This window comes from Mustela erminea, chromosome 7 (assembly GCF_009829155.1).
Source record: "Mustela erminea isolate mMusErm1 chromosome 7, mMusErm1.Pri, whole genome shotgun sequence".
NCBI classification, from domain to species: Eukaryota; Metazoa; Chordata; class Mammalia; order Carnivora; family Mustelidae; genus Mustela; species Mustela erminea.
In genome coordinates, this window is record NC_045620.1 from 42,711,765 (window position 1) to 42,736,753 (window position 24,989).

The window sequence follows — 24,989 nt, forward strand, 5'->3', positions numbered from 1 at the left end:
AAATAACGACTACAGTCAGGCTCATGGACCCATCCATCACTTCGAATTGCTTCCCTTTTGGGGAGTGATGAGAACAATTAAGATCTACTCTCTTAGCAAATTCCAAGTATACAACACAGTATGGTTCACTGTAGTCATCATGCTGTATATTAAAACCCCAGAACTCATTCGTCTTATAACTGAAATGGTCAATAGGTAGATGAAAAGGTGCTTGACATCACTGTCAGGAAAATCAGGAAAACACAAATTATAATCACAGAGAAGTATCACCTCACACCTGTCAGAATGGTGGTCATCAAAAAGACAAGAAGTAAGAAGTGTTGGTGGGGATATGGGGTAAAGTAGGTAGGAATATAAATTGGTACAGCCACTATGAAAAACGGTATGCAGATTCCTCAAGAAATTAAAAATAGAACTACCATGTGATTCAGCAACTGCACTTCTGTGTATAAATCCAAAGGAAATAAAATCAGAATTTTGAGGAGCTATCTATATTCCTATGTTATCCAAGATATGGAAACACTGTAAGTTGTCCATTGACAGATGAATAGATAAAGAATATGTCACACACACCACACACACAAACACGGATATTATTCTACCATGGAAAAGAAGGAAATCCATTTGCAACAACATGGATGAACCTGAAGGGTATCATGCTAAGTGAAATAAGCCAGAGACAGAAAGACAAATATGGTATGATCTCACTTATACGTGGAACCTAAGAAAGTCAAAGCCACGGAAGCAGAGAGTAGAATAGTGGGAGCTGGGGGTGGAGGACTCAGAGAGAGGATAGTCAAGGGATAAAAAGCTTTGAAATTCATGCAGCTTGTTAACGTGCTAAGTGCCAGTATTATGAAGTGATTTTATTTATTTATTTTTTTATTAAAGATTTTATTTATTTATTTGACAGATAGAGATCACACGTAGGCAGACAGGCCAGAAGAGAGAGAGGAGGAAGCAGGCTCCCTGCTGAGCAGAGAGCCCGATGTGGGGCTTGATCCCAGGTCCCTGGGATCATGACCTGAGCAGAAGGCAGAGACTTTATCCCACTGAGCCACCCAGGCGCCCCATGAAGTGATTTTTTAACTCTCCCGTGGATGGGTGGGTCTCAATTTTATGCCTTCTACCTTGTAGTAGGAGCTCTGCCTCTACTTACCTCTTGTGATTATTTCAGGAGCACCTCTTACTGAGATTCTACAATGGTTAGGTGGGACTTTTCCATGGTTAGCTAGGACTTTTAGCTGGCATAAGTGATGATTTACCACTGAGAAAAAGACAGTGAAGAATTCAAGATCAGTCAGCATCTGTCTCCTGGAGAAGAGTTGCTGGAAGGTTCTGAGAGAGAACTGGGTCTTGAATCTTCGCTATTGATGATACTGACTCTGGAGCAGGAATCCACACCCATGCTTAACTTTGGGGAACAGTTCATTGCTGTCTTAGCTTGGGCTGCTATAACAAAAAAACCAAAGACTGCATGGCTTAAACAAGAGAAATTTGTCAGTTATAGAGCCTGGGAACTCTGAGATCAGGGTGCCAGCCCTGGCTGGGTTCCAGTGAGGGTCCTTCCTGGTCTGGAGATGGCGTCTTCTTGCTATGTCCTAGAAAGAGCTCTAGTCTCTTGCTCTTCTAATCAGGACACTAATCCATCCTGGGGGGAGGGGGCGGTACATAACAACTGCCACTTGTCAACTGTCTCCCTGTCTCTTTTCTTGTGATTATTGGATATAGGAGTCTACAGTCATTCTCTCACATTTCAGTCATTTATGTGGCAGTAATTACACAAAATGCCCTGCTGAGGATCATAAATACTTAAACAGATAATCCACTTTTTCATCTGACACTGTTAACACAAGGATTTTTTTTTAAGATTTTTATTTATTTATTTGACAGACAGAGATCACAAGTAGGCAGAGAGGCAGGCAGAGAGAGAGAGAGAGGGAAGCAGGCTCCCTGCTGAGCAGAGAGCCCTATGCGGGACTCGATCCCAGGACCCTGAGATCTGACCTGAGCCGAAGGCAGCAGCTTAACCCACTGAGTCCCCTAGGCGCCCCCACATACAGGATTTTTAAAAGTAGAATAAAATTACATTTAAACAAGACAAATTGAAAAATTAGTCACAATAAGATGGAAGGCGATCTGACTCTGACAAAATTCTAAGGTCATGTAACTCTGCTGAAGGCTCAATGACTCACAGAGAAAAATATCTAGAGTCCACAAGTAAAAAGCAGTTTAATATAGCTTTTTTTTAAATTAGAAAAGTATACAAATATACCTTAAATTAAAGTTCTTCTAACTTCATGGTCTATTAAGGCAGGAACCCAGTTTTCCAATTCAATGGTACATTCTCCTTTGGCTGAGAAAATTACTGTGGACAAAATGCGATTTGAAAAGAATAATAACTTTTTAAAAAAATTTTATTACATTTCTTAAATTTTTAAAAAAGATTTTATTTATTTATTTGAGAGAGAGACAGTGAGAGAGAGCATGAGCGAGGAGGTCAGAGGGAGAAGCAGACTCCCCATGGAGCTGGGAGCCAGATGTGGGACTTGCTCCCGGGACTCCGGGATCATGACCTGAGCCGAATGCAGTCGTCCAACCAACTGAGCCACCCAGGCATCTCCGTAATAATCACCTCATGCCATTTACGGTGAAATAACAGAAACCGGACTAGCAAAGCTCCACAGAAATGAATGCTTAAGAAACCGTTGGGTGATGCTAACCAAGACCTGGCCCTAATCAACATTGTCCACAGCTGTTTCCACGGGAAGAAGCTTGCTCCCTGTGAACTCCAGAGGGAAAGAATGACTTAATGGGAATCCTCTTCATTGTGTGCTCTACCAGATACTTTACAGTTTCTGCAAGCCAAACTTCTTTCTACCCTAAGGAAAAGTGAAAATGGTGTCTTGTGCAATGCCTGACTCATTGTAGCATGCATGCATGCATGCGTGCGTTCACTCATTCATTCATTCGTTTTCCTAGTAATGTGGGAATCAGTTCCGAACTTATAAAGGTGATCTCTTCAAGATTACAGGGGAAACAAGTCGACCCGTGCTTTTCTTATCTGGAGGCAACAAGGCGTCGCTGCTAAGTTAGCATGTTCTTTAGCCAGAAGGCTTTCTGTTTTAAGGAAACTCAGAGCCTGACCCGCCAGCACACAGCACCAAGATGTCTACATTTAATTATGAATTTTCAAGCAAGAGCTCCATCTTTAATTATGAATCTTCAAGCAAGAACTCCATCTTCTGGCGGCATCTGCCCCGCCAAAAGGGGCAATGAGGCTGAGTTTGGTGAAGTTGGTATGGAGCAAATGACCCGGGTCACCATCGCTCTCAGAGGGGAAAGGGGTGTATGTGTGTGTGCGTGTGTGCGTGTGCGCGCGCGCGCGCGCCAGGGTCGGGAGGATTGGGAAGAGGCACTCCTGTCCCAGGTGTGTCTGTGTGTGTATGTGTGTGTGTGTGCGCGCGCGCGCGCGCGTGTGCCAGGGTCGGGAGGATTGGGAAGAGGCACTCCTGTCCCAGGACCTCACCCGCAGAAACGTTCTCCCCGAAGCCGAGAACGCCGCTCGACTCTCGATTGCTCGCGCCTAGCGCGGCGGGCGGCGCACCCGACAGCCGGGGCTCTGCGCTCGAGCAGTCGAGCCTGACCCGCACCCGCAGAAAATCGTTCGGCGACGGCCCCGGCCCCTGGCGGGTAGGAGGAGGCCGCAGTGGCCGGCGCGGGGATGTCGAGGAGCTCGAAGGCGGTGCTAGGCCTCTCGGTGGTGCTGACGGCAGCCACCGTGGCCGGCGTGCATCTGAAGCAGCTGCAGGACCGGCAGGTCGGTGTCACGTGACCGCCTCTTCCGGGGCCCGCGCGGTGGCCGCGGCGACGGCGACCTCTGGCCCCCGATCTGTCTCCGCGTGGTTCTCCGCTGCTCCTCGTCTTTCCCTCTTTCGTGGGCTCCTCGGCGGCGCGACCCGGCTCCCCCGCGCTCTCGCGATTGCGCCCCGGCTGCCGCCCGCCGGGTCCTGGGCGCCGCAGTCCCCGAGGCCGCGTGCACCGGGAGGCACCAGGCGACCCGGGCGTCCCCGACGCCTCGGCGCCGCAGCCGCCTGGCTCCCGCTAAGACTCGCCCGCGGCGTGGTCGGCGGTCCTGTTCCCAAATCACCACCAGCCTGCGTGACACGGACTTTTTCAGCGTCTCACCTGGGCCGCTGCAAACTTGAGTCGGGAAGGGGTTTACGTGGGGTGCACTCACCAAGTTGTTGGCTTGTCCCCAAACCCAGGCCCAAGGATGAGGCTCAATCCTGATGTGTTTCAGTGCTAGTGAGGTTTTGATCCCAGGGTTAAGGAGGCTTCCCGGCATTCACTTTCCGTGTCTTTGGCTAAGGTAATTTGGTGGATGCTTTTTATTTTATTTTATTTTATTTTATTTTTGGTCTTTTGTCTTTAACGGAGCAGTTATGGAAACCAGATTCCGGGAACTATTTTCTTTTTTACGGTACTTTTGTTTCTGGAAGTAACTGTGACTTACTGATGGGTAGATTAGCCGTCCATTCTGTGTCTCTGAGTTCCTATTTTCCTTACTCTAGTTGGCGCATTTTTAATGACCGATCTCACCATGTTTAAGGACCTAGTGTCAGGCTCCACGCTAGGCACTTTGGGAATCAAAGATAAGGAAGGATAGGCGTTCCTGAATCTGTAACTGATGCACAGCAGTGCTGAATATTGAATGTGACAACAGGCAACTAGGTCAGCACGTGTGTTAGAGTTGAGCCTAGTTTGCTAAGGATGGAAGGAATGAACTGGGTGAACTAGTAAGCAGTCTTTCTTGCATTGGGCTGAGCTGTGTGCTTGATATACAGAGGTGAAGCAGATGAGGTCTTGGTCCTCGTTCACAGTCTGGAAATCAGAGAAAGGTGTGATGGTGTAAGAATTTGGGGGAGGGGGTATTGAGATGAACCATGGCAGGACATGAAAGAAGTTAGAGATTGGAGAAAAGTATGGCTTCTCGGGGAGGTAGCTTTTGGAACAGAGGCAGGAGAGTTTCTCTTCTAAGAAGTGAAAGGAAATGAGATCAAAAGAAATTTGAGATGAAGTAGAGGGCAGTGTGTCCTAATTAGCTTAGAGGTCACTGAGGGCAGGGATTTTCAAGGAGTATGGAGTAGGGTGGGTAAGAACTTGGTTCTGAACTAGCTACACATCTCATGTTCCTTAGAAGTTTTTACAATGTAACCTACTCCAGACCTCTTAAATCAGAATCTCTTGGAGATGAGGGATCTGGTTTAGGCATCTTTTAAAAGCTACCCAGGGAATTCTAACATGCAGGCAGGCTGGAGTATCACTGTGCTAGAGAGGGGAAGAGCAGGCAAAGATTGGCCAGAATAACATGTGTTTATTTTACATCCAGTCACCATGGACTTTCTTTCCAGCCTGGGAAGGAGCAAAATAAAGGATTGACAGGGTGGGTGTGCTGGAAGTTTCAAGGAAGCAAGAAATAACATAATGACTGTAGTTTTCTCTCATTTTTTGACTGTCTACCCCATACCAGCTACTGACACTCATCCTTACAGGAAACCAACAAAAAGAGTAATGCTACGTGAGTAATGGTGAAGAGGTGTTGGTGGTTAGGAAGGAAGTTTAAGTGGAAATCACAGGCAATCAGCAAATACTGAAACTTGGAGTTGGAGGAAGGTAACAAATGGTGGCAGGAGAGCAAGCTCCTAAGCCATACTCTGAAGTCTGAGAAAGGAAGGGTGGGGTCTCAGAGGCAGGTTTGGGAAGAATGTTTCCAGCCCATGGTGTGCGCCTTGGGAGGCAGGGAGGGCGTGTGGGTGAATATGTCATGGTTTAAGGAGCACGGGATGGGGCAACTGGAGAGGGAGGAGTCAAATGTCCTTGGAGATCTGGCCAAGGAGCAGTGTTCCAAAAAGTTGGTTTTCAATTGTGTTGTCTATTCCAAGACTCTTAAATTCCTCAACTCCACTGTAAGAGGGAATGAAACTCTAGGCCTGGAGGAGGTCCGGCAAGTAGGTACTTTGTGAGTTTTTAAAATAGACTTGATGATTTAAAACAAAAAACCCAAAAACCTCAGGCCTGGGCCCCTCACAAGAGAGGCCTCTACCTCACAAGACCCCTGTTAAAAATTGTTTTGTGACCTAAACACTATAAAATGGTAATTATTAGTAATGACTGGATTTTTGCTTTAAAAAGTCTCACCTTAGGTGCTAGGTCCGTGTTCTGGAATTTTATACCTATCTTTACTGCTTATCAAAATAATTACCACTGATGGGCCTTTATTTTTTCCTCTGTATTTTTCCCATCTCTCTCAGTTGTGTAATTGGCTAGAAATTCTGTATAATTTTTACTTCCCTTTACACATAAGAAAAAGTCAGGCTCTTTCTTGCATCCTGACTATTTAAATTTCAGTAACCTTTTTTTTCTTTCTTCGATGTTTATTAATGAGCGAGGATAATTGCCAACAGGAAAGTAGTTCATAGAGTTACTATAGTAAATCTCACCAAGTCTTTTAAAGCATTGAATATCAAACTTAAAGTTCAACACAGGAGCAGTTTTTTCTTTTTAAATTTATGTTATTTCCCATTAAGTCTCTATACTAAATGTTCAGGAATTTCTTAAAATATGGTAAGATGTCATTTTAGTAATAACACTGGTAGAGTACACCACCAAATGAATCTGATGGTTTATTACATTTTACATTTATGGAGAAAGTTGAAATAGTAATTGCATATTTGGAGTCTCAAAGTTTTCAGTATATTTTAGTAGCACTGTTACTCGGATTGAATGGCACGAGGGTGGAAACCACCTGTCCAAGGTGTTACTGAAATCTGTTTCTTACATTTTTAGAGGCTTCATGATGGAGTGATCAGAGACATTGAGAGACAAAATCGGAAAAAAGAAAACATTCGTCTTTTGGGAGAACAGATTATTTTGACTGAGCAACTTGAAGCAGAAAGAGAGAAGATGTTGTTGGCAAAAGGATCTCAAAAAACATGACCCCAAATGGTTGTCAAGTATTGATGGGACGGTGTCAAGTGTGAGTGTGTGAGTGTGGATGGAGGATAGCTTAGTGAGGACTTAAGCCTTTTTTTGGTCACTGTCCTTTCCAGCTTGGCCAAAGAAAAGGACAGTGGATCATATGTTCTAAATTACTGCTTTGAAAGTCCCGTCTGAGTCAAGAAGCAGGCAGACACTCTTCTGAAGAATTTCTGTCTTTGTGGTCCTGGTGGAAGCCCCTGTAAGCTTCGTGTCCAGAGTTTAGGATTTTTAGTGAAAAGGACTTTGGAACCTGTGAGAGGAAGGGATGGATAGTAACATCCACCTGGGTAGTTTGATAAGCCGGCACGACGATGAAGCCACGAGAACATCTACCTCAGAAGGGCTGGAGGAGGGAGAGGTGGAGGGGGAGACTCTCCTGATCGTGGAATCGGAGGACCAGGCATCAGTGGACTTATCTCATGATCAGAGTGGGGATTCCCTCAACAGTGATGAAGGAGATGTGTCGTGGATGGAGGAGCAGCTGTCCTACTTCTGTGACAAGTGCCAAAAATGGATACCAGCCAGTAAGGAGCTTCTCAATTCCTTTCATTTGTCCTTTCCTGTGTAGAGGTTTGTTTTTCTAATCTGAACAAAACATGAAATGTAAAATGGACCTAAATAAAAAGATAATTATTATATTTATTATTAGTTTAGTTGGTTAATGACAGATTTCTATAAAGCATAGACACATTTGTATTAATAAAAATTACTGTCAACCTTTCACGTTGTTAAATTAATGTTCTTGATGGCAATCCAATAAAAATCAGAAAATTGGAAATTCTGCGTTATTCAAAGAATTAGCCACATTGTTCTAACAAGATCATGTCACAGATTTGGGGCCAAATAATGGGCCCAGTAAGTATAGAATTAAAGTTCAAGTTACTCTGGTAATATTTAACTCCCATGGAAAACTGCTGTTGAATGTTGAAGTAAGTGAGAATTAGCAGATTAAAAGTATTTTATGCTCTTTTTCTGGGACCATTCTTGTTTTCCACTTGCTGGCCTCCTAGATCTGCTGGCAAGAGATACACACACACATGCTCTCCTGATACCTCACGCTTTTAACTTAATCTTTGCATCTGCCAGCTTTCTGGCTTTCAAGGAGCATGCTTTGCCAGCCATCATGAGTCTTACCAAAACAGGATTTTCGCATTAGGCAGAGACTAGTAAAGACATATGTACCGGAGGAATTCTTTGTGTTTATAACTAAGAGAAATTTCTGTGTGTGTGTGTGTGTGTGTATGTATATGTGTATATATATATATGTGAAAGGGGTCATTTTCTGGTATGTGGAAATGTGTTTAAGATGGACTTACTATTCAGAATAATTGTTACTATTAATAAGTTAACATTTTCATTTCATTTCATAGGAAAAAATCTAGAACTTTCTATGCATTAGCTAATGTTGCTTCTGAGCAGTGTCTGCTTATTGAGTCACACACCTGGCTGAAAATCTCAATGGCATTCTCCTTGTCCTCAGGATGTATTTTTTTTTCTTTTAAGATTTTATTTATTTATTTGTCAGAGAGTGAGAGCGAGCACGTGCAGACAGAGTGGCAGACAGAGACAGAGAGAGAAGCAGCTCCCTGCCGAACAAGGAGCCTGATGTGGGGCTCCATCCCAGGACACTGGGATCATGACCTGAGCCGAAGACAGCCGCTTAACCAACTGAGCCACCCAGGTGTCCCCAGGATGTATTTTAAACAGTCTTTCATGATAGACCCTGCTAGCTTCAGCTTCTCTTGTCAGTGTCCTGTCCCCACACAACTAGAAATTTGCAGTTAGGGTGAGCTTTTAATTCTCCACAAACAATTCTTTCTTATCCTAAGGTCTTGGCACATTTTAATTTCCTCTCGAATGTGTGTCTCTTTAGCCCCCAGGCACCCCTCTTCCCCTGGCCAATTCTAGTCCTTCTTTAAGCCCCCTAGAGACCCCACTCTTCTAGGCCTCCCATCTTCCTATTAGAGGTTGGGCCTCCCTTTTCTGTGCCCTCACATTGCCCTATGTTACACAGCACATTCCATTCCAGTGGCTGTCCTGTCTCCCAGAGCATCAGCATCACCTGAGGAACATTAGGCAGAGATCCACACCCATTTTCAGAAATCGACTCATTCTGTGTGAGATAGGCCCAGGCATATTTTTAAGAAACCAAAACCACTCCCTGAGTGGTTTTGATGCGCCATGAGGATGGAAAACCACTGTGCTGTTGTGATGACATTTCCTCATCTGTGACCCTCAAAATTCATCAAATGCTAAGAGCAAACTGTCTTGGGTACTGTATTCCAGTTCTTATGCCAGTACCTGGCATGCAGTGGGAACTCAGATGTTTCTTGGAAGAATATGTAAAGAGGGGTGCCTGGGTGGTTTAGTTGTTAAGCATCTGTCTTTGGCTCAGGTCATGATCCCAGAGTCCTGGGATACAGCCCTGCATTGGGCTCTCTGCTCCCTGGGAAGCCTGCTGCTCCCTCTCCTACTTGCCCTGCTTGTGTTCCCTCTCACTGTGTCTCTCTCTGTCAAATAATAAAATCTTTAAAAAAAAAAAAAATGCAAAGAGACCCGTAGGAGTCAGGAATATCAACAGTTGGAAAATCCAGTGACAGCAATAAAAACTTGCTTTTCCAGTATCTTGTAAAAGTTAGGGAATCACAGATCTCAACAGGCATATACTATGTTAGAAAACAAAAATCTTTTCTACCTTCCCTATTCCCATCCTGCTATCATGGGTTGGCTGAAAAAGGAAAAACATGGAAAGCATGGAAAATCTGGTTGATAAACTGATAAACACTGCTGTAGATAAACCTGTGATGTGCCTTTTTGTTTTTCTCCTAGGTCAGCTGAGGGAACAGCTCAGTTACCTTAAGGGTGATAATTTTTTTAGGTTCACTTGTTCTGACTGCTCAGAAGATGGCAAGGAGCAGTATGAAAGGCTGAAGCTTACGTGGCAGCAAGTGAGTAAAAAGCTGTCCTCGAATTCAGGAGGATGATCCCCCAAAGAATTTATTGGAATGAATATTCAGAGAATGAGGATCTTACTTCGAGACATGGAGTTTTGAGCTATTTTGAGGGTCACTTTTTATTTCACAATGAAAATCATATTCCAAATATATGGAGAAAGGAGTTCTTTGTAAAAGTACTCAATGCTAACTTAGTGAATTAGGTTTGAGATTCTTGAAAACCTCTGATACACGCAGAATTTCATTTATATGTACTACCAAACTCTAATTTTAATGGAATTGAAAGTGAGGTTCACATTTTTCTGGCAGCCATGTTTAGAACAATAAAACCATTTAAAAAAAATGTAAAGATGGCCATATTTACATTTTTAAGAATGTGAAGATTCTGCCACAAATCGTTGGGAGATATAATGTGGCTCATTGCATAAACCAACATAAATCCAGTTTCTCTATATTTGAACACAGACATACTTGAATATTTTTTATTCAGTGAATACCTAGGACCACCTTTTAACCATCTCTAGTACCAGCACCGTAATCCAAGCCAACAGTAGCCTGACTAGTAGCTTTTTCCTGCTCTCCAGCGTGCATTAATTTTTTTGGCTTTGTTAATATGTCTAGAACAGGGTGCCAGTGTTAACAGTAAGGTCTAAAAATGAATGGAGTATACTTACTGAGTGGCTCAGACAAACCCATTGCTGTTGCAGGCCTGGAGACTGTGGTGCTGACTGAGACAGCTGGGTAGCTAGCATTCTAGGTATTTATTTTAGACAGTAAGCAGACAAATAAATGAGTTAATTACCCATAGCATTTTTTTTGCTAGGAAGGAAATACACAGGGTAATGAGAGAGTGTAGAGGAAATGGTCTTAGCCACTAGGTATTCCTTATAAACTGCAGCTGCTTTAGCAGCTTTGACAGTTATTTTAATCATCAGTGCTTCCCTAGGAGATGTGCTAATTAAATCTGTCAGTGGTGAACTTACGGAGCCTTTTTTGACTTGGCTGAAAATATGCAAGTGGAAAACGAAGGGAAGTTTGTACTGAGGCCATAGCCTCATAAATATTATAATTATGTTTTTCTCAGCATGTGCATGGGATGTTATGTCTAGACAAGGTCAGATTAATATTAGTAGATTACTCTGATGCATATAACCATGGCAGATTTGCATTTGATCTGCAAGTAGCTTCTCAAAAAGCCGTAAAGAGCAAGAATAGTAAATATGTATAGTTTATTTGCAAGAATACGAGTGTTTTGTGGAGGTTATTTTTTTACTTATTTATTTGACAGAGAGAGATCACAAGTAGGCAGAGAGGCAGGCAGAGAGAGAGGGGGAAGTGGGCTCCCCGCTCAGCAGAGAACCTGATGTGGGGCTCCATCCCAGGACCCTGAGATTATGACATGAGCCCAAGGCAGAGGCTTAACCCATTGAGCTACACAGGTGCCCCTGTTGAGGTTCTTTTGAAAAGAACAACCGGCTTTTGGGTATATTGCTTAGAAGATAGAATATTGGTTCAGTTTGCACATTTAATTATACTAACATCACTTGAAAATCATGTTTGTACTGCCAGAAGACAGACTGATGGGAGATAATACCCTGGTATGATGAAGTGGTAGGTCAGACACTTGGTAGATCTGGTCTTGGTAAACTACTGACCAGTATTTCCAGTCGTACATAAAAAACCCAGACTCTTAAGAAAGAGCTGAAAGGGAATCAGATGGTTTTGGATAGATTCTATTGATCGATATCACCAACCAGTATACTGGAATGTAGCTTTACTATCTTTTTAGATCTTAACTTAGTTGATTCATCCAAGTAATAAGTAGAAATGCTTGTTTGATCGCAAAATGCCCTTAGTGAAGGAGTCTGGTCTCCTGACCTTTTTTCCAAGCCCTTTCTTGTGTTCTCTCCTCGGTGATTTGTGAACCACAGTTGGAAATGCAGGAGAAGCTCAATCATGTGTTTGGGAAGGGTAGGGGACTTGTTACATTCTCATCCTGGACATTTACTCTTCTGTGGCAGGTAGAGAATGTACCATGACCTATTCTCCTTATTTTTCTGGGTGTTTCCCAGCACAGGCTGGTGAAGTGCCTGCTGTGGCTCTGCCAGCCTGGATCTCTGCCCTGGGGACACACTGTCACTGATGGGCTTGGGCTGGTAGTGGGAGAGCCGAACACTGACCTGGGATTCCTTTACTTAGGATTACAGATTCCAGGAGAGGAGGAAAACCATCTCCTTCATATATTGAGTTTGTAGTTTGTGCGATAAATACTAAGTGGTTATAGAAAAAGTTATTTTCCAGTTAATATATGAATTTTAACTTTCTAAAGTCATGAAATATTTCACACGTACGCCCCCCCCCCCCAAAATACCAGAAATAGAGTAGCAGACAATGTCTCTACAACTGAGATTAACAGTGAATCAATGTGTCTGAGCGCTTTGGGAGTAGGCAGAAGCAGCTCATTTCAGTCTCTCATTAAAGTATTTCTTGAACAATAAGTTCTTAAAATTATGGTAAAATATATATAACATGAAAGTTTACCATTTTATCTGTTTTTTTAGCATATCATTCAGTGGCCTTAGGTACATTCACATTGTTTTGCAACCATCACCGCTGTCCATCTCCAGAACATTTTTATCTTGCCATGCTGAAATTCCATATCCATTAAATAGTAAATCCCAGTGGACAGTAACTGTTTTAAAGAAGATGTTTGTTGGCTGATGGGGACCTGTTTCAAAAATGTGTGGAAGAACGTGAAAACTCTATAGATGAGGTTAATTGTTTGGTGGGCTGTCTGTAAGTTGCAGGAGTCTAAGGAGGGGGGAGCTCAATTAATGGGAAACGTAAGCATTATTAGAAGTGTTCAGCATTACCAGGCCCTTGAAGTCAGATTATCCTCTGGACCATTGGGGGTCTCAAGCTGTGAGCACAGGTGGTAGGGAGCCTGAATTGTCGTTCAGTAGCCCCCTTACACTTTCAGGGTGCGCTTTCTGGAAAGAAGAATCAAATTAGTGTCTTTTCATGGATTCTCTGTCCCCTTTTCAGTTTCAGTGGCCCCAAATCAATCATTGTTTCTATTAGGTTGAAAACCTAGTTTTGTTTTATTTATTTATTTATAAGATTTCATTTATTTATTTGACAGAGATCACAAGCAGGCAGAGAGGCAGGTAGAGAGAGAGGCGGAAGCAGGCTCCCTGCTGAGCAGAGAGCCTGTGTGGGGTGCAAGCCCGGGACCCTGAGATCATGACCTGAGCTGAAGGCAGAGGCTTAACCCTCTGAGCCACCCAGGCGCCCCGAAAACATAGTTTTGAATAGCTGGTATCATTTTATCGATTTATATGAAATTACGTAATTCAAAATTGCGTGTAAATGTAAGAAGAAATGCCTAAAGGCATGGTGATTGAATGTCTCAGAATTGATTGTTTCTTGATGGTAGATTTAATTCAGAGTGCTTTTTACTCCCTCTTTGCTCTTCTATTATTGAAATCTTTTACAGTGAACATGTGTTACTTATATTTCTGGAAAACACTTCCCAATTTGGGACCATGAATTCATTACCTGTAAACAAGCAAGGCTGGACCAGATGAGGAGTTTTCACATGGAGCTCTGGGGGTGTCTTGGAGCCTCAGAGCGGGCTGAGCAGCCAGACCTCTTGGCTCGGGCCTCTCTGTCTAATGCTAATGTCATCCGAAGAAAGATTTCTATGTATGAAAATGGCTAAACACTGAGTAGATGGTGACTAACATTATTTTCAGCTTTGAAATTCTGAGAGTCTTCTGTTTCTGCTCTGTAAAGAGCTTAGAAAAATATATAGGCAGGGGTAACTTTCAAAATATTTAATAAAGGTCAGCCCCAGCAGTGAGAAAATGGGGGCTGTAGTAGGTACCTGGAGGGCTCACGGCCAGAGGTTATCACCTATCTAGTGCCTCATTGTGTAAGATGGAGAGATGCAGGGATGGGGTGGGGTGGGAGTAGTAACCACAGCCAGATTGCTTAGTTGCTTAGCATTTCATTTAGGATGGAGAGATGAAGGGAACAGGGTTGCGGAGGGGAGTAGCAACGACAGGTTGCTTAGTTGCTTAGGATGGCTGTTTCTTATCCTGACCGGTTCAGCCACACCTCAGCCCTGCATATGCAGTGTGTCAGGAACAACTGCATATACTGTAGTGGGTTAGTGCTGGAAGCACTAGTGTTGGAAGCAAAACGGGAAATAAAATTCTCTACTGAGACTATTCCAAGGTATTATCCTTTCTTTTCCACCCTCTGTTCCCCACCCATTCCTACACAGGTATAAAACAATGACCATTTCCCTTGGAAGATTAGCATCCCTAATGATGCTTTTCTCCCAGCCCTTGTTGGATTTGTGTTCCAGGTTGTCATGCTGGCAATGTACAACTTGTCTCTAGAAGGAAGTGGACGGCAAGGTTATTTCCGATGGAAAGAAGATATCTGCGCCTTTATTGAGAAACATTGGACCTTTTTACTAGGGAATAGGTAATGTGATTTTTAAAAAACTTACACTTGAATGAAGAAGAAAAGTGCAAGGTACACAAGGTTTGAGACAGCCTAACGAAGCCCTTTAGGAATTCGTACTTGTGGCAGTTACAAAGAATTTTTTTTTTTTTAAAGATTTTATTTATTTATTTGACAGACAGAGATCACAAATAGGCAGAGAGGCAGGCAGAGAGAGAGGAAGGGAAGCAGGCTCCCTGCTGAGCAGAGAGCCCAATGCGGGGCTCGATCCCAGGACCCTGGGATCATGACCTGAGCCGAAGGCAGAGGCTTAATCCACTGAGCCACCCAGGCACCCCAGAGAAAGTTTTAATTCCAGAAAATGTTGTTACTTTTTTAAGTTAAAAAATTTTTTTACCAAAAACCAAAGTGGAAGCATATACTATTAGAAGTATAGGTTTCTAGGAGTGCCTGGGTGGCTCAGTCAGTGAAGCGTCTGTCTTCGGCTCAGGTCGTGATCCCAGGGCCCTAGGACTGAGCCCCATGGCAGGCTCCTTGCACAGTGGGGAGTCTGCTTCTCCTTCTGTCTCTACCTCTTCCTTCCACTTGTGCTCTCTCTGTCTCTCTCTCTCTCTCATGAATAATATCTTTAAAAACAGGTATAGGTTTCCAGACTTCTCTCCTCCTACTTTAGAGGAAACTTTTAGTTTCTACTGAGCATGAAGAGATTTGAAGAGATTTTTAGAAAGTTAAAACATAGAACATTGGGTTGCATGAGGCTGTTTCATAGTTGGATGAGTAACTCTAATGTGGGGATATAGGGTCATCATGTCCTTTTGAAATCAGTATCTTACGGAAGGTCAGAGGAAGAAAATGACAGTGATGGACTGTACCTCTTTAAATTGCTCTTCATGAATGGACTCCTAGCAGTGCGGTATTTGTTTTTATTAACTAGCAGATAGAACCTGTTGATAACGTTTTGGTGTTGCAGCGCTTAGCAAAGTCTAGGCGCATTAATACGCATAAGGCTTGCTCATTCATTCTTCTCCGTGATAGTGCACTGACTTTCCTGCTGAGCACGCCTCCTTGGTGGCTGCTTCAGTAATCCAGTGCACAGATACTGAGATCAACAAGATTTTTATTGCTATTAGGGATTAATGAGTTTGCAGCTGCACTGGCAAATCGTGTGAGATGCTGATTGTTAGTTGCCCTCTGACATCCAGTGTGAGGTTCATAAATCTTGCCTAATTGGGTCAGAGTAGATGTGCCACAGGCTCTGATCACAATCAGAACAGGGAGTCTGTACCTGCCTTCACTCTGAAGGCACTGTGGCCTCTGTTTCGTCCGGCGCAGAGAGGTCACAGCTCTGCCAGCATCACTGGGAGCTCAGGGCGGACAGCCGAGAGGAGTGGCGGCTTTCTGAATGCTCGCTGTGCAGAGAAAATAGAAGAGATTCAGTTCGGTTTTACAAAAGGAGTTATTTTTGTTCTTGAGTTATTTAGTGCTACTAAGAAAAGAATTGACAGTATAACTGGTTCTTTTCTTTAAGAAAGGAAATCTGTTGTCTTAGTTTAATGATTTAGCACTATTTATGGAACTTAATACACCCCATTTATAAGGCGCAAGAAAGGGAGAAAACTGATAAAATTAGATCTTGGAATGTTTTCCTGATCTTAGTGCCATTCTGCTTGGTAGATTGTCTTCTTGAAGAAATTGGATTTAAATTGCCTGTTTTTAAGGATTTTACCACATTTTAACATAAATTCTTCAGTTGTTTCATTTGTTCATTTGCAGAGCATGTTCTGAGAGGAATCAGCCAAGGCTTTCTTCCTTTTTAATACTTTACTGAAAGGCATTAATTACTCCAGTTTCTGTGCAGTTTAGCCATTAAACTAGTGGGTTTTGGCTGTGTTAGTGTATCACTTGAATTACCATTTACTTATTTAAATTCAGACACTTTTTTTTTTTTTAATAAAGACATTCATTCTAAAAAGAAACTTCAAACCACCATGGTAAGTAGAAGACCCATATCATTTGCCATACATAGAATGACACTATAAAAATAGGTGTGCTAAAAATAAAACAGTGCTATTAAATTGTAGCTGGATCCCAAGGCCTGTAAATGCAATCGAGACCCTCTGTCTTGATTAAAAAGGGTACCAGCGGTTGTTAGGGAGAATTTAAAGCAACAACCCTTCTCCTTGATCTCATCAGAAGGATTGAAGGAACATTAAAAATTACTCTATGTGGGGCGCCTGGATGGCTCACTTGGTGAAGCTTCTGACTCTTGTGTTTGGCTCAAGTTGTGATGTCAGGGTCGTGAGACTGAGCCCTGCCTGCCCCAGCCTGGGAGTGGATTCTCTCTCTGCCGGTCCCCTGCCTGCTTGGGCCTGCGAACTCACGTGTGCATGCTTCCTCTCTCAAAAAAAAATTGCTCTGTGATTCCTTGTCACTCAGTTTCCTGCCTCAGTGCTGTCCTTTGCTCTGGGGACTCTGCTGTCAGCATCAGTTATTGGAAAAGCCACCTGAAACCCCTTGCCAGAGTCAGTCAGTGCATATATACTCACACATCTCTGTGAACATAGGCAGAATCACTATGCCCCAGGGAAGCATCCTGCAGAGGACATGCACAGTTAGAGCTTTTTCATAGCTACTGAAGATTTTCATTCTGCTATCCATAGAACATTCTTTAAATTTTTTTTTTTTAAGATTTTATTTATTTATTTAACAGACAGAGATCACAGGTAGGCAGAGAGGCAGGCAGAGGGTGTGTGGGGGGGTGGAAGCAGGATCCCTGCCAAGCAGAGAGCCTGACACGGGGCTCCACACCAGGACCCTGGGATCATGACCTGAGCCAAAGGTAGAGGCTTGACTCACTGAGCCACCCAAGCGCCCCGACGTTCTTTAAATTCTTAATGATAAGTATTTCTCACTTAGCATAGGATCTAAGAGTATAGTATACTGTGTAATGAAGTACAAGATTTGAATACATTTTCTTTCAGATGTTTGCTTTTATGAATACATTTTCTTTCGGATGTTTGCTTTTATATGCCTTTAATGTTTTACTGAAGTTGAAATATGTAAAGGTTTATTCAAAAGACTTTATGTACATGTTGTGGAAACAAGTTTAAATGTGTACAAAAGCTTTAATTAATTACTGCAGTTTAATTGCATTTGTATGTGCGATCAATTAATCTGCTTTTATAATCCCAGCCTTGAATTTTTCTAGGAGATGTAACTTTTGTTTTTAGATTTATTTATTTGACAGAGAGAGAGAGACAGCGAGAGAGGGAACGCAAGTAGGGTAGATGGGAGAGGAAGAAGCAGACTCCCCACTGAGCAGGGAACCCGATGCGGAGCTTGATCCCAGGACCCTGGGATCATGACCTGAGCCAAAGGCAGATGCTTAATGACTGAGCTACCCAGGCATCTGTCCCCAACTTTTTTTTTCTTATTCCAGTGTAGTTCAACATAACAGTGTTTTATTAATTTCAGGTGTTCAGTATATAGGAGATCTTTGATTAGTGAAGAATACTTTGAATACTTTCCTCTATTACCATATTTAGTTGATTTTTACAATGCACACATTCTTATATTCACATCTCTGATAGCTGGATACAAGCTGGATACAATCTTACAAGGGATAGTGTGTCATAACTGATGGCTAGATTTCTTGTTTTGTTGTGCATAAAGTGGTATATCTTAAAGTCAATGAATCTTACATTTGATGAAATATGATAAAACACATTCATATTATTTAAAAATTTTTAAATGATATGGCAAGGATTCCAGGAAGATAGCAGGGTAGGAAGCACCAGAAGTCTTTCCCTAAAACAGTTGAAATGGCAGAATCTGTCTGATGTAATTATTTTGGATCTTCGATCTATATTGAAGTCTTGAAACTTCCAGGGGGAGGCTTGGAAGGTAAATTACATTGATTGTGGTGGATTTCGGCTCTTAGCACAGTGACTTTTCCCCATTCCACACCGTTCAGCCCTGTGGCGGCAAGCAATGCACTTGTTCCCAAAGCAGCTCATACACAGCTTGTGGGAGTCCGGGTAGACAAAAAGGACCTAGTCCTCCAAATACCAGGAATCTGCTTGGATCACTGATTGCTGCTTCTGATCACAGAAATGAATATGAAGAGGTGGGTTGCACCTCCCCTGAATGGTTGTCAGCCCTTTTCCCTCTGGCTGCAGTGACTTCAAGGGGACTTAAAACGCTGGCACTTTCCTCCCCACCTTCATTTTTCTCTTTGCCCCCCTTTCGGAGCCAGACATGGAAGAGTAAGACAGTCAAAAGTAACCACATACACAGAGGAAATCAGAAAGTCATTGGGCATGCCCAGGGGAATGACCCGAGAAGAACTTAAAATTTATACCTCAGGCGGATCTTTGATATAGAAATACCTTACAACAATCAGGAAAACAAAAACGCTTAAACTGCAGGGAAGGAAAATGGTCTGATTTCCAGAGTTACTACATTTTTAAATTCATATATCTAACTTTCAACAAAAATTTATAAAGAATACAAAGAAACAGGAAAGTATGGCCCATTCAAAGGATAAACAAACCAACAGAAACTGTCCCTGAAAATGACTTATCAGTGGATCTACCAGAAAAAGACTTTTTTTGAAAAAAGATTTTATTGATATATTTGACAGAGAGAGCACAAGCAGGGGGAGGGGCAGGTAGAGAGAGAGGGAGAAGCAGGCTGCCCGCTGAACAAGGAGCCTGATGCGGGGCTCGATCCCAGGACCCCTGGAGTCATGACCCGAGCCAAAGGCAGACGCTCAGCCAGCTGAGCCACCCAGGCATCCCCAGACAAAGACCTAAACAACTGTGGTAAAGATGCCCGAAGAAGTGATGTGGAGAAAGTCAAGCAAATGATGTCTAAACAAAACAGAAATATCAACAGAGATTAAAAACCTGAAAAGAGGGGCACCTGGGTGGCTCAGTGGGTTGGGCCTCAGCCTTCAGCTCAGGTCATGATCTCAGCGTTCTGGGATGGAGCCCCACATCAGGCTCTCTGCTCAGCAGGGAGCCTGTTTTTCCCCCCCACCCCCACCCCCCGTCCGCTTCTCTCTGCCTTCCTCTCTGCCTACTTGTGATCTCTCTCTCTGTCAAATAAAAAAAAAAAAAAAAAAAAAAAAAAAAAAACTGAAAAGAAACCAAGAAGAAATTCTGGAGCTGAAAAGTTCAGTAGCTGAAATGTAAAATTCCCTTCAGGGATTCAGAAGCAGGTTTGAGCAAGCAGAAATAAGAGTAAGCAAATCTTGAGGGTAGGAGAGTAGGAGTTACTGGGTCAGAGCAACAGAAAGAATAAAGCTGGAAGGAAAGTAAGCTGTGCCTCAGGGACTTGGGGGAAGGGGCACCATCATCTAGACTAGCATGCCTACTGTGTGAGACAGCCCCTCCCCCCAACGCCCACACTATCCTTTGGGCAACAGTGGGGCTTGGAAAGATTGGGAAAAGGTATGAATGTAGGAGAGGTGCTCTGGGACCAAAACACTGGGGCGGAAGGTAAGGTATCATTGTCCCCATCTCAGAGTGCTCGTGCCTATTAAAGCATATGTTTGTAGTTTTTCTTTCTTTTCTAGCACATCTTTGTCCCTAAGAATCCTTTTTTTCTTTTTGCCTCCTAAGAATATTTTCCACCTGTTAAGGCTGGTCTTCTAATGAGAGACCGTGTTTCAGGATTTCAGGTAATTGTGTTTTCAAGGTGGAAATACAACAGTTGCCTTTAAAAACATTTTCAACAGGAATCTGAATAGTTGACGTTTTACATATCATTTCAAGTTTTTGTTACATATTTCTTTTTTTTTTTCCCCCCCAAAACTGGTTATTTCCCCCAGTGTTCAACTGTATTTGTGGAACATAATGTATAGTTTTATTCCACTCTGTTATGTGTAGGCAAACGAGCTGCCTGAGCGTTGCATCTGACTCCTGGGGTAAAGTGAACTGTTCACTAGGGCTAATGATTCTCTTGCTTGCTTGCTTTTTTTTCTTTCTTTCTTTCTTTCTTTTTTTTTTTTTTAAAGATTTTTATTTATATTTGACAGAGAAATCACAAGCAGGCTCCCCACTGAGCAGAGAGCCCGATGTGGGTCTTGACCCCAGGACCCCGAGATCACGACCTGAGCCAAAGGCAGAGACTTAACCCACTGAACCACCCAGGCTCCCCTCTCTTGCTTACTTTCTTGAAAGCTGTATTTAATTCACATATAAAGACAACTTTCATTTCAATTAGCCTGTGGAACTCCATAATCATGATAATTGGGATAAGTGTTTTATTTTGAGCTTTGTTTGAATTATTTCATTTAATCCCCACAGCAACCTTCTGAGCTAACTTCTGTTACTCTGATTTTAAAGAAGGAGAAACTGAGGCAGCCAGAAGGTGGTAGAACCAGGACTTGAAGCCAGGCAGGCTTCAGAGCCTCTCCTTTTTTTTTTTTTTTTTTTTTTAATATATATTTATTTTGAGAGAGGGAGAGTACACATGATGGGGAGAGAGGCAAAGAAAGAGGGAGAGAGAGAATCTCAAGTATATTCCCTGGTGAGCACAGAGCACACGTGGGGCACAGTCTCATCACCCTAAGATCATGACCTGAGCTGAAACTGACTGAGCCACCCAGGTGCCCCCAGAGCTTCTCGCTTGACTGTTAGGCTCTTTTCGTTCAAAGATTGGAGGTTCCCTAGGATATCACAGGCTTTGAGTCCTAGAGTATACAGAGTGTATTTTCTACATAATGAGAGCACTGAAAAGCCAGTAATTTTTAAATCCTTGGACTTTTCCAGGAAAAAGACTTCGACTTGGTGGAGCACAGTAGCGGGTTGCCTCAGCGTGGGAAGCCCGATGTTCTTCCGTTCCGGTGCTCAAGAGTTCGGAGAACCAGGATGGTGGAAGCTTGTTCACAACAAGCCCCCAACAATGAAGCCTGAAGGAGAGAAGCTGTCTGCCTCGACCCTGAAAGTGAAAGGTACTCCTGGGAGAGCAGTCAGTGCAGGATGTTGCCCCGGCCGAAGCCAAGTGTGAGCTTACGAGACATCCTGCTTGTACCAGGCAGAGCCCGTCGGCCTCTCTGGAGTGACTCTGGCAATTTCATTATGACACATTTTGTGTCTGCTAGAAATAAATACCATATTAAAAATATTTTATCATTTAAGCTAGTGACCAGTTGTATTTGTGCTTCCGAGGTGAGCACTCAAGTTATGAGTTCTGTAAATTTCCTTTGGTATCCGAAAAGTTCTCTAGTTCCAATCTCATTTTGTTTTACACCTTTTTAATATGGAAATTTTTAAACATCTACCAAGGTGAGTAGAGTAATGTAATGAACCCCTGTGTACCTTTCACCTCGCTTGAGCAGTTAATTGCTAGCAGTCTCATTTTATTTAGAGCCCTTGGTACTTCCCCCCAACCCTCCACCCATCCCACCCCTTGGATTATGTACAAGGAAATCCCAGGTATCATTTAATTCTTAAACATGTCAGTATGTTGGGCGCCTGGGTGGCTCAGTTGATTAAGTGTCTGCCTTGGCTTAGGTCAGGATCCAGGGTCCTGGGATGGAGTCCCGAAGCAGACTCCCTGCTCATTGGGGACACTGCTTCTCCCTCTGCCCCTGCTTCTAATCGTGATCTCTCTCTCTCTCTCTCTCATAAATAAAATCTTTTTTAAAAATCTCAGTATGTTATCTTTAGGAGATAAGGACTCTTTTGTAGTCTAACTATGAGACCATTCTCCCACTTAAAAAAAAAAAAATGAACCCCTTACAGCCAACATTGATCTGGTTTTTGTATATCTAAAAAGTTTAAGTGAGTTTTAAATTTTTAAAAATATAATTGAGAAAAAAAATAGTATTAAAAAGTAGAAAGCATGGTAGTGTCCCTCTCCCCGACACCTATACCTTTTTCACTCCCCAGAGTAACCACTGCTATCTCTTGTGAATGCTTTTAGAAGTTATTTCTGCATATTTAAGCATTTTTATTGAAAAATAAACTCTTCCTGTAATACCCATTCTCTGTTCCTTCTTCCCCTTACGAGGATACCTTGGACATCTTTCCATAGCAGTACATGTAGATCTACCTTCTTTTCCTTTTCTTTTCTTTTTTTTTTCATTGTATCCCATTGAGCAGCCTTAATATGGTGATGTATAAGAGGCCATTCCCCTGTTGATGGATGTTCTGGTTACTTCTACCTCTTTGTTGTTGTTATTTTAAACAATGCTACAGTTGTACAGATTTGTCTGTAAATTATTTGTGATAGATTCCTGGAAACAGTTTGCTATATCGAAGAGCATTATTTATTCAGAATTTTAACTGGTGTTGTCAAATTACCCTCCAAAAAGTTGTAATAAAATATATGCCTTACTAGAAGGGCATGAAAATACCCATTCCCCACATTCTTGCTGAGCATTACCAAACTTAATGTTTATCAGTTTCGATAAGGAAAAGATAACTTTTAATTAATTAAATTTGCATTATAATCCCTTTTTTCTTAAGAAAGCTCTAAGTCTTAGTTTAGGTCATTCATTGAACATTTCTCTATTTTGAACATGGTAGTTAAGTTCACAATAACAAATTAGTAAAACAAATTAAAGTTGAGATATTCTGGAAAATTTAGGTATTTATTCTTTCCCGGCAGCCTCAAAACCAACTTTAGATCCCATCATTACTGTTGAGGGCCTTCGAAAACGGGCAAGTCGGAATCCCGTGGAATCTGCCATGGAATTAAAAGAGAAAAGGTCCCGTACTCAGGAAGCAAAGGACATTAGGAGAGCCCAGAAGGAAGCGGCCAGCTTTCTTGACAGGAGTACTTCTTCGACTCCGGTGAAGTTCATAAGCCGTGGCCGCAGGCCAGATGTGATTCTAGAAAAAGGAGAAGTGATTGACTTCTCATCCTTGAGCTCCTCTGACCGCACCCCTTTGACCAGTCCATCTCCTTCTCCATCTCTGGATTTCTCTGCCCCTGGGACCCCTGCCTCTCACTCGGCCACACCCAGCTTGCTTTCAGAAGCAGATCTGATTCCAGATGTGATGCCACCACAAGCCTTGTTTCATGGTAAGACTTGCCTTTCTTGCATCTTTGGTTTTATGTGTGGGCCCTGATATAATGCATGCGTGTTCACCTGGTGGGCCGTGTGCCCTGCACTTCTTCTTTCCTCAGTCTTGATCACACTGTCTTGCACTCTGCACAGATGATGATGAGATGGAAGGTGATGGGGTCATAGACCCAGGGATGGAGTACGTTCCACCTCCCGCTGGGGCAGCAGCGTCCGGGGCTGTAGTCGGGGGCAGAAAGAAGGTCCGAGCGCCGGAACAGATAAAGCAGGAGGTAGAGAGTGAGGAGGAGAAGCCCGACAGGATGGACATTGACAGTGAAGACACAGATTCCAACACGTCTTTGCAAACCAGGACTCGAGAGAAGAGGAAACCTCAATTGGAGAAGGACAGGAAACCTAAAGGGCCCAAGTACACCCCTGTGAGCATCTATGAGGAGAAGCTGCTCCTGAAGCGGCTAGAAGCTTGTCCCAGTGCTGTAGCCATGACACCGGAAGCTCGTAGACTGAAGCGGAAGCTGATCGTCAGGCAAGCGAAAAGAGATCGAGGATTACCACTTTTTGACTTGGATCAAGTTGTTAATGCTGCTCTTCTGTTAGTTGATGGCATTTATGGAGCCAAAGAAGGAGGAGTTTCGAGGCTTCCAGCTGGACAAGCCACATACAGAACAACCTGTCCAGACTTCCGAATCCTTGACCGATACCAGGTGAGCCTCTCGGGGCGGCCATGGAGGTGGGGCAGGCAGCACCACGAGTGGGCACAGCTGTGCTGGGACTTAAACTCCCAAGTGATCTGGGAGGAGACAGGAAACAGCAAGGGAGAAAGATACAAAAATGGCTGGGCTTTATGTTTTGAAACTATTCATTATGAATACCCATTAATACATCTAGGTTGGTTTGTTTCCTTTGGGGCATTCAAGACAGCCTTGACATTTTGTCTCTCCTAGTCCCTGGCGGGGACTGAGTTTGCACATGGTTTGTGTCATCACCCTGAGTGACACTTTTGTGGAGGACGTAGAATGTGCCAGACCATGTGCTGAGCAGGCTCCGAGGACACGTAAACATCTCTGTAGGTAGGAGATACATGCAGGCATAGATCAATGCGTATCAGTGCTGCTCAAGAACGTCCAGAGGAGTCCAGGTGTGTGTGCATTCCTGGGAATGAGAACTTCAAGAATACACCCTTCCACAGCACGAATGAGAGGTCTTATTTTCCTGAATCTTTGCTAGCTCTTGCTCCTAAGCAGCCTTTAACTACTTTTGCTAATCTGATGGCTGTGAAGTGAAATCTTATTTTTTATTTACATGTCTTCGTTTACAGGTGAGTTTAAACATTTTTCACGTTTCCTAGTTGTTTCTCTGTCGGTGATTGCCTGTTTGGATAATTTGCACATTTTTCTGTCTTCTTTGGAAACTAGTGGGCTGATGGTGCCAGTGTTCTGATCTTATTCTGTGATGTACCATGTGTGGGGCCTTTTCTCCCATTG

General features: G+C 43.0%; 2 protein-coding genes across 3 annotated transcripts in view; both read left to right on the forward strand.

The window, feature by feature from the left end:
• The first annotated feature begins 3,608 nt into the window (after positions 1-3,608).
• On the forward strand, positions 3,609-7,023 carry LOC116595302 (protein PET117 homolog, mitochondrial). 2 transcript variants are annotated; one of them, XM_032351486.1, is made up of 2 exons: positions 3,609-3,820; positions 6,850-7,023. In XM_032351486.1, the coding sequence occupies exons 1-2, from the start codon at positions 3,725-3,727 to the stop codon at positions 6,997-6,999; spliced, it is 246 nt and encodes an 81-aa protein (XP_032207377.1). In that variant the 5' UTR covers positions 3,609-3,724; the 3' UTR covers positions 7,000-7,023. The 2 variants fall into 2 exon arrangements, with proteins under 2 accessions (XP_032207377.1, XP_032207376.1); XM_032351485.1 differs by lacking the exon at positions 3,609-3,820 and adding an exon at positions 5,590-6,011.
• Positions 7,024-7,281: 258 nt separating this feature from the next.
• KAT14 (lysine acetyltransferase 14) overlaps positions 7,282-24,989 on the forward strand; it is a 34,635-nt gene continuing 16,927 nt past the window's right edge. Inside the window, 6 exon segments of the mRNA XM_032351484.1 lie at positions 7,282-7,565; positions 9,871-9,989; positions 14,368-14,489; positions 21,245-21,426; positions 23,088-23,504; positions 23,641-24,209. Of these exon segments, the coding sequence (XP_032207375.1) occupies positions 7,307-7,565; positions 9,871-9,989; positions 14,368-14,489; positions 21,245-21,426; positions 23,088-23,504; positions 23,641-24,209 (1,668 nt within the window). The 5' untranslated portion in view covers positions 7,282-7,306.

Bases quoted from the DNA above. Each gene is read 5' to 3' on its own strand.
- LOC116595302 (XM_032351485.1), top strand. From the start codon at position 5,781: ATGGTGTGCGCCTTGGGAGGCAGGGAGGGCGTGTGGGTGAATATGTCA. The intron at 6,012-6,849 runs GTAGGTACTTTG...TTACATTTTTAG, and splicing joins GCCTGGAGGAGGTCCGGCAA to AGGCTTCATGATGGAGTGAT.